The sequence below is a fragment of the Crocuta crocuta genome, unplaced genomic scaffold (assembly GCF_008692635.1).
Source record: "Crocuta crocuta isolate KB4526 unplaced genomic scaffold, BGI_CrCroc_1.0 scaffold111, whole genome shotgun sequence".
Taxonomy (NCBI): domain Eukaryota; kingdom Metazoa; phylum Chordata; class Mammalia; order Carnivora; family Hyaenidae; genus Crocuta; species Crocuta crocuta.
This window is the reverse complement of record NW_027527611.1, coordinates 3,757,615-3,766,870: the sequence shown is the minus strand read 5'-3', so window position 1 is coordinate 3,766,870 and position 9,256 is coordinate 3,757,615. Positions and strand designations below refer to the sequence as shown.

Below are 9,256 nucleotides of genomic sequence, written 5' to 3'. Positions count from 1 at the left end.
CTAGCTCATGAGGAATTAATGCCCTTATATGAGAGACCCCAGAAAGCCCCCTGACCCCGCTGGGTGAGGACTCTTGGGAAGATGGAGCCTATGAGCCAGGGAGGACCCTCACCAGACCCCAAATCCCCGGTACCTTGATCTCGGACTTCAGCCTCCAGAGCAGGGAGATGTAAATGCTGCTGTTTACAAGCCACACAGTCCATGGTCATTTGTTACCGTGGCCCGAACGAGCCGGGACACAGGCATGCGTGCGTGGAGGCATGAATGAATCGATAAAGATTTACTGTTTGAGGAAGGGAACTGACCCAGGGAAAACACACTGTAATTCATTAGGCAGCAACCAGCCCCGGAAATTGTGCAAGTTAAAAATTGATATTTAGGGTGAAAGCTAGGGAATGCATTTTAGAAATTTAGATGTAAATTCCTAATATCCTAATTTCCACAAATAATAAATATTAGCAATTTAAAAACCAATTTTGATTTCTTTGTATAGAAATGAAGTTTTAACGTGAAATGGTTATATAGCAATAGTCATTTGGAACGCTCCCTTGACTGACACTTAACCTTTCCTGCAGAATGTGAGAGTAACTGCTGCCATCACAGCCTGGGGAGGACTCTTGTCCCCTGTGGCCTCTGGGCTCCCACGGGCGCTGGAGGAAGCCCGATGTCCTGGGTGCGTGGGGGTGAAGGACAGGGGGGGCGGGGAAGGATGAAGAGGGGGTTCCACACAGCGCAGGGTGCAGCAAATGAACACACAGTCACGGTCTCGACAGAAACGTGGCACTATATCTACTGTTTCTAGAAACTTCTAGGAATTTCCCTTAAGGGAATATGTGTGGATGTCCATGCAGTTACAAAGCTACATGCCTACAAGATGACCAGGGGTGTTTATGAATTTTTTTTTAAGAAAAAATATTTTCTTTTAGAGAGAGAGAGAGAGTAAGCCTGTGACCAGGGGAGGGACAGAGAGAGAGAGGAAGAGAGAGAATCCCAAGTAGGCTCTGTGATATCGGTGCAGATCCCGACGCGGGGCTGGATCCCATGGCCTGAGATCATGACCTGAGCCAAAATCAAGAGTAAGACGCTCAACTGACTGAACCATCCAAGTGCGCCATCTAGAAAGGGAGTTCTTTTAAAATAAGTTTTGTATAATTAAATACCGTGTGACATGTGTGCGGTTAAATGGCATGCAGACCAGAAATGATAACGGGGCGGGGGTTCCCCACTAGACAAGAATATATCCACACATGTGCGTCTGCCCCACAGAAGGCTGTGTCAGTAATTATTACTTCAATATTCAAGTACTTTTTAAATTGCACAGCCCCCCCCCCATTTTCCCTGTGTCGTGTCTCATATAATAGGTATCGACTGTTCCTTGATCATTTAATCTCGCCTTTAAAAAGATGTTTACTTTACAGTTGACTCACCAGTGTAAAATCTGGGCCAATACTGCAGTCCTCATAAATGCTTATGAATTGCCAACTCTTTACAACCGATTTACATGTAACGTTCAAGAGAACAGTGTCTCGAGAATTACCGGCAGGGAGAGCAATTTGATTTCAGTGTGTCTGAAGGTCTTCCCTCAAACGTTTCCCCTGGAAGAAGTCGGCTTTTCTCGGCTATTGTAGTCATTGTGAAGGCGCTAAATTAATTCACTTTTACTGCTGACTTCAGATTAATTTTAAAGAAACCTTTATCTTCCTAATTTCATACGTTGTATTATGTGAGCCTCACAGCAGGCATCCATCCTTAATGGGGCCCAGGATGAGCACAGAGCCGATGGTCCTATTTCTTTACTAAATTATCTGTCACGAAGGACAATTTTAGGAGCTCGCCCCTCCTGTAACCTCGCCACCGCCCTGCAGAACGGGCCACGCGTTTCGGGAATGACACGCCCTCCTTCCACAGCCACGACACTGACATCACGAAGTGCCGTTAACGTGGATGTGGGGCAGGAGAATGGGGGAGCCGTGCACTCAAGATAGAAGACCCGTAAAGAGCCATCCGGTTCAGGGGATACGGGCAGAGGCGATTTGAAAAAGAGAAAAAGTCTACAAGTCGCATTTGCTCCTGCTTGGCGACTTCAGCAGCCGTGGGAGCGTGGCTCAGCCCTTCTCTCCCCTCCCGCCGAGCCGCCCTCGCTTCCTTCCTGTCCAGGGGAGTCTCATTCGCGCCCTTGACACGGGCGTTCCCCGCCCTGGGGGCACTTGAATCACGCAGGGAACCCCCAGCGCCCCAGCCATGCACCGGACGTCCCTGCGCGGGTCCGGCTCTCCGTATTTCTAAACACCCCGGGCGGCTCCAGCCCACACGGCAGACACCCGGCGTCCCAGTGAGCGGGCTGAGAAGGACGGCCGGGCTCACGGGTACGTGTCCCTGGCTGGGGCCTCCCTGCGCGGGTCCTACTGTCCCCCTTCCCGCCAAGTCCACGCTGCGCTGCCCGTCGGCACCTCGCGTGGGAAGACCCGACGTGTGCCTGCCAGCTCCTTGTGACCTACGGTCCCCAGATCCTCGTCTTCCGTTCCGTCCAGAGCCTCTAAACTCCGACTGTTCTGGACTTTCTTGTTATCATCACCTCATGGCCTCACTGGCTCACCAAACACCTTCTGTCCCTAAACAGCACGGAGGTTCCTCGGAACAAAATTAGGCTCCGGCAATTCTGCTCGTGGGCATACGCCCCACACACAGGCAAGGTCCGGAAGGGCTTCTGTACACCCGACTGCGTTGGGCATCGTAGTCTCGAGGCGGAAGTGACACCGTGTCCGCTCAGGGACGAAGGGGCAGCCTAAATGCCGTCTCTCCATTCAATGGAGGGTTATGCAGCCTTAAAAAGGAGGAAATTCTGTCACTTGCTACAATATGGACGACTCCTGAGGACACGCTACGGAGTGAAAGAAGCCAGTCACAGAAGAACAAATACTGCATGACCCCACCCAGACTGGGAACCTAAAATAGCCAAACTCACGGAAGCAGAGGGGAGTGTGGGCCCCGCGGTGGGGGAGGTGCTGGCTCCGGGGTGCGGAGCTGGGTTTGGGAAGACGGGAAGCGTGGGGGTGGGTGTGGGTGACAATCACCCAACGCCGTGAGTGTATCCTGCACCCCTGAACGCACACTTATAGAGGGTCAAAATGATAAATTTTATGTTGCGCTTTTTTACCAACACAAAAAAATACCTCTGTGTGTACAACGCAGCCTGGATCATGCCGCCAGCCAGCCGCTCTGACCCCTCCAGTCGCCCCGTACTTACCCCTTCACGCTCCGTTCACGTGACTCGGAACAAACTGAAACCCCCCCATCTGGGACTCAGCAGTAAGAAGACGGGTGGGACCTGTGTTTGCAGTGTGGTTCCCACAGTGTTTAGCTTTGTGCCACGGCCTGGTCACCTACGCCTCTCCCGTGGACGCCGTCCCGGCCCAAACAAGGCCAGCGCGCCGTGATTTAGCTGAGAAAAGGCATCTCCCCCGAGGCGGACAGCTCTCAGGGATGCGCCCGCCCCGGACGCTGACCTTCCGGCATCACATCCCCGCCGGCCACAAAATGTGGCTTAAAGACACACACCCGCCTCTGTTTTGGCCTGTGTGCCCCGTTCTAAGGCTGTCACAGGTAAGGAACTGTCACCACAGGCACCATCATGATCCAAAAATGTTCAGGCGCAGGTGAACCACCGAAGTCCCTGTTTAGACCCGCTTCCTGGTGACAGCTCGTGGTGACGGAGAGCGCCACCGAGTGGAACGAAAAGTAACACAGGCCCGTCCGCATGAGCCAGTACGCTCTCTAGGGAGAGGCTGGTTTGCGTATTTCCGAATGAAGAAAGGCTTGTTTAGAATGGCAGGTTAGAAGTAAATTTCGCAGTTGATCACAAGGAAAATACATTGTCATTCTTTCAGAACTACGCCTGTATTCATAATCTCATTGAAAAAGAAAACTTTTTTTTTTTGCTTCTAATTTTCTTTAAAAGAAATCACAGCTTTATACAAATGGTCTCTTTCAATTTGCAATATTATTCTTTAGGCCAATCAAATGCGCAATAGGTTCACTGGCTAAAGGTCTGAAATAAATTAAGTAAACTTCAAATCCAAGCTAAATGATCCTTATGTCCCATTATTCGGCCCCCAGGCTGTGACGGCACGGGGCCGCGGTGACCCGGGGCGACAGCCTGGCCATCTTTCGGGCCGTCGCACAGGGCAGGGCGGAGGGCATGGGGACACAGGTAGGCTGTATTTTCTCACCTGCAGTCGGATGTTTAATTTATTCAACAGCTTACGTCTTACAGACACACCAGCCCCTTTTCATGTAAGTGTGATCCACGTCAAGTGACGACGGACAAAGAGGGCACTGGCTGTATTGTGTCTGCGATGGCATAAACATAAAATCTCCGCAGGAAGTACGCTGCGACGGGGGCTCGGAGCTCACGGGCAAGAGAGCGAATGCCCGCACCCGGCCTCCACACCCCGTGCGCCCCGGGCTTGCCCACGCGATCGGCTCTCGCAGGTCAGGTGAAAGAGCTACGTAAAACCATTAATAGAGAGCCCTTCCCTTCCTCAGACCTACTGAGAGCAAGTTTTAGTCACAAAGGAGCAAAGGAGAGAGGAGCCATTTTACACATGTATCGATGATGCTAATAGCTGAAAAATTATTAATAATAATTAGCTGTCTTAGTAATTAATCTGTGAGGATCTGGAGCAAATGCATCCTCACCTATAGCTTATATAATGTTTATAAACATGTAAAATGTTCACCACATCTTATTCAGTTCTTCAAATTAGGATGCGCAAAGTCACATGCTCGCTTAACCCGTTTTTGTGGTGGGAACCACGTCTGTGGGGTGCGGGGACCCCGCCCCGGCCGTGCCCGCCGTGTCTGATGTGTGCAGTCACCAGGGCCGAGCTGTGTACTCTACCTAGATCCTCCTCTGCCGGCCCCGGAAAGCTGATGCCCGGCTGGACCAGGTCCCCGCCCTCTTCCTCTGTAAGAGAGAGAGAGAGTCACTCTTTAATACGTTTCAGGGGTGGGTGGTAGTCAGCTCCGCGCGTCCCCAACACTCTGCCCCCCGATGCCCAAACGCGAGAGAGTCGTGCGTGTTTGCTCCGAGGGCCACTGCTCGGAGCTCCCCGCAAGCCGCGCCCTCGGCACGGGCACCCCCTCTGTGAACACAGCTCCGGCACGAAGGTGTCCACTGAGGCGGGGCGCCCGTGACTCCCAGCTGTACCTGGGGCTTGACAAATAACAGATCACAGATCTGAGCTGTTCCGCAGATTTATTAGACTTTGTCTGCGGACTCGGCCCCACTCTGCCCGCCTCCCGCCCCTCCAATCCCCAGGGGGCGTTGGGCCACCCAGGAGGACACTTCCTCCCTCGTCCAGAAAGTTCTACGTTGAGGCATCATTCAGCAATATTCAAAGCCTGCAGTTACCGTGTTCATGCTTAATATTAGTTAATCTTAAGGTCAGTTTCACCCCCAATACAATTTTGTCTCCTTCTGTTGCAGCACGATGTCCACCCGGTCACTGGCACATACTGCAAAAGTGGACAGGACGTCCTTGCCGTGACATCATCGTGTGGTGGTAAAGGGTCTTGGGGGTCATTGAGCACTGCCCTTCCCCCCCCCAGACGGGGTGGCAGAGGCCAGAGAGATGCAGGGACCCGGGTTCTTTACCGGGCTGGCCCCGGGGAGCTGGGCTGGAGAGGGCTGCTGGCCCCCGCCCTCTGCCGCCGCCCGGGGCCCTGGGCCCTCACACCCAGTCAGAACGACAGGCGTCGCTGGCTAATCTCCACACGGACACAGGCAGCTTCAGGCAAGGGCTCTTCTGGTGATACGTTACGTATGTAATAAATACACATTTGGGCATATATTCCATAATTTTTCCACGTGCATTTATGCAGGCTTCCAATATTCATGAATAAGTGTTACTGCAAATAAATAGTCCACACTTATATCCTGCCAGTAATATTAACTATGGTTAGCCATGCTATTGTCTGCAAAAGGATTCATTCCAGTGCATTGTGAGCAAACCCACGTAGGCTATCACCATCTTCAGTTCCGCAAACCAGCGTTTTCTGTAAGTTTACGAGACGGAAGGCTGGCAGTGACAGGCGCCCCCGAGGCTACAGGCACTTCGCACACAAATCCGCAGTAGAATTCCACATTATGGGGTCTTCCAGCCGTTGCTTTAAAAGTTACACGTGCTGTACTTTTATATATGAATAATAAGCGTGTGAACTGGGTCAACTACTTTACAAGAGAGCTTAGTAAAATCATTTAACGTGATTTGACCACGCCCCATCGTCCCACGGAAAGGCGGCGTTGCACGCTTTCCGGCTGTGTTTTGACCGGTCTGCTCCAGAGCCGGCCGGTCACAAGAGCACGTTAGGCATCATATTAGGCCAGACACGGCAGTGCTCTCGCTTGTTTAGAACTAGAATGCAGCAGAATGCTCACTTCTAAGGAAATGCGGTTGCCACGGTGACCGTGCGGGAAGCAGTCCGCATCAGCTGGGGGGAAGGAAACAGGAGAATAAAGCGGAACAGCCAGCCTCCGACTGCAGACCTCGTTCTCGCGCACAGACACGCGCGTACACAGCAGAAAGCAACGAAGCGCGAGCTTGCACAGCGGACGCGGCGTTGGCCGTGGAAATCACACGCACGAGATGCACGAGACACGCCACACACGTAGGACGCCGACAGAAAGCTCACACGGCGCTCACAGCGTGCTCGCCTGTAGTCACCCTGCACCCAACACGGGGCCCCGACTCTACCTCAGGAACACTCCCTGGGTGACGGTGAGCGGGTTTGAAGGTCAGTCCTGACTTTTAATGGTAGGAATGACTAGCTGCGTATTTTGCCTCCACTCCCGTCCTTTATCAGACCATTTTATTTTATTTTATTTTTTAAATGTTTTTATTTGTTTCTAGGAGAGAGAGAGAGACAGCGTGAGCAGGGGTGGGTCAGAGAGAGAGGGAGTCACAGACTGAAACAGGCTCCAGGCTCCGAGCTGGCAGTCAGCACAGAGCCCGACGCGGGGCTCGAACCCACAAACCGCGAGATGACGACCTGAGCGAAAGTCGGACGCTCAACCGACTAAGCCACCCAGGCGCCCCAATATCAGACCATTTTGAGGAAGGCCTGGACGCAAGCTGACCTGGCTAAGCCTTCACAGGTAAAGCAACCAGGATACGGGTTGAGTGCGGTTTGCCGTCTAGCGGAAAGGCTTCACTTCAGGTGTGTGTTGTTACAACCAGCGGTTCGTCCCGCCTCACCCCACCAGGCCTTGTCTTTCAGTTTAGAGGTGTTTTTACACTGTCCACACCATCGCACAGCCGGAACCGGAACCGGAACCGGACCCGGACAGCAGCGCCGCTGAGATGCACGGGCAGCACCTGTGTGCCTGCCGCCCCCAGCGCCCACCCTGGGCGCCACTGGACATGCAACGGACGAGCCAAGGGGCGCGGGCCACACCATCCCGCTCTGACCCCTGCTGTGACAGGCCTCGGCTTCGACTGCCTGTGCTGATCCAGGGACACCCGCCTCGTCCAGGGACACCCGCCTGGTCCAGGGACACCCGCCTCGTCCAGGGACACCCGCCTCGTCCAGGGACACCCGCCTGGTCCAGGGACACCCGCCCGCACATGTCTGTCTTCTGCACTGTCCGCGCCCTGCCTCGCCGAGGTCACCGAGACGCCAGCGTGGCGGCGTTGGGCCAGCGGCTCTGCTTGCTCTGCTTCGAGACCTTCTGAACACACTGACTATAAGCCGCCTGGACTTAGCGCCCTGGTTTGCCGCCGTCCACAGCCGGGAGGGGCCGGAACGGCGCAGGCTGAGGCGTGAGATTACTCCATGCTGGAAAACGAAGTGCCCGTCTGAGGTCACGTGAACATGTCCATCATGGTTTCTTAGCAAAAATAAGAACGTGCCGCAGACCGAGATGTTTCGGAAACCCTCCACCCACACATTTAAATGTGCGCAATGACTCGGTCTTTGCTCCCGTGGCCCTGAAGGGACGCCCACAAGCTGTGACACGGCTGCCCAGCGCACGCTGACATGAGAGCCAGCTGCTCCCGCTCCCGGGGGGCGAATCTAATCAGGCCTTTCTGTGGCTCTGTGTCCGCGGTGCTTCCCCGGAGCCGGCCGTTAACTCTGCGTGCGCGAGGAGGGTGTCTCGCTCCCTCCCGTCTCTGGAATCACCTGCAGACTAGGTAGGGGCCTGAGATGCTCAGTAAACACGGTGTCACTGCCATTCCAAAGGGGAGTCACGGCTCCTCCCCCCCCTCGCCCCCGTCACCGCAGCGGTGACAGCACCGTCAGACTCGCTGGAAGGGAAACTCGGGCAGCATGGCGTCCGCCCATGGCTGGTCCCACAAGCAAGGTCAGCTGGTTGCAGCATGGACATTTTCTGATGAGGAACCTGAGGCCCAGAGAGGCTGAGGACACGAGCTGAGGACACACAGCCCCCGGCAGCCCCAGCTGGATCCGCTCTCTCTGTCATCCCTGGGTGCGTTCAAGCCTCTGCCCTGACTGGTGTCCAATTCAGACGTGCTTCTGCCCTGCCTTCCTCGAGAGGAAGCCCACGGCCTTGGGCTGGGATTGGAAAGAGGTGGACCCCCCCGAACAAAGGGGTTGGAGAGGGGAGAGAGATGGTTTGGGGCTCGAGGGTGCCCAGGCAGACCAACTTCCAGACGAAATCCAACATTCACGGAAGTCGGTGGACACCTGAGCATCTCTGCTATGATGGACGCAGAAACCGGGGCCGGGGGGTAGTGTGGGGGGCGTCTCTGAACAGTCCCGTTGAGCCCAGCAGCCCAGGGCCCTTTCAGGCCGCCATGTGGGGGCATCAGGGTGGAGGTGTGAGCCGTGAGTGACCCTTCATTTCATAAAGACCTGATCCGTAAATTCCTACTGGGAGGCTCAGAAAAGATACAGACGTTCAACCTCTGGGTCTCTAAACCCTCGTAAGCACAGGTACAAATTACACCTTTGGAGAAGGGAAGAGTTGTCTCCCAATCATGCCAACTCGGAATCAATAATAAGAAACAGGAAAGGCTTCAAAACAGTAGGTAGAAGGAAAAACAGCGTTTCTACAGGAAAAGGAAAGCTGCTTGTAAGAAAACGTTGGGTTTCTTGCTGTAAAGGAATCCAGCACTAGAGCACGTCGTAATCACCACGAGGACACAATGCCACACTTTGGTCCACCGTGCTTGGGACTCCATCGCACTTCCCACCCCGGGCGGGGTGTGTGTGTGTGTGTGTGTGTGTGTGTGTG

At 54.2% G+C, this 9,256-nt stretch overlaps 1 protein-coding gene across 1 annotated transcript in view; it reads right to left on the bottom strand.

The window, feature by feature from the left end:
* The window catches only part of DLGAP2 (DLG associated protein 2), a 608,379-nt gene that overhangs the window by 141,487 nt on the left and 457,636 nt on the right, over positions 1-9,256 (bottom strand). Inside the window, exon 4 of the mRNA XM_077771905.1 lies at positions 4,901-4,966. Coding sequence (XP_077628031.1) covers positions 4,901-4,966 — 66 coding nt within the window. The remainder of the gene's footprint in view (positions 1-4,900; positions 4,967-9,256) is intronic.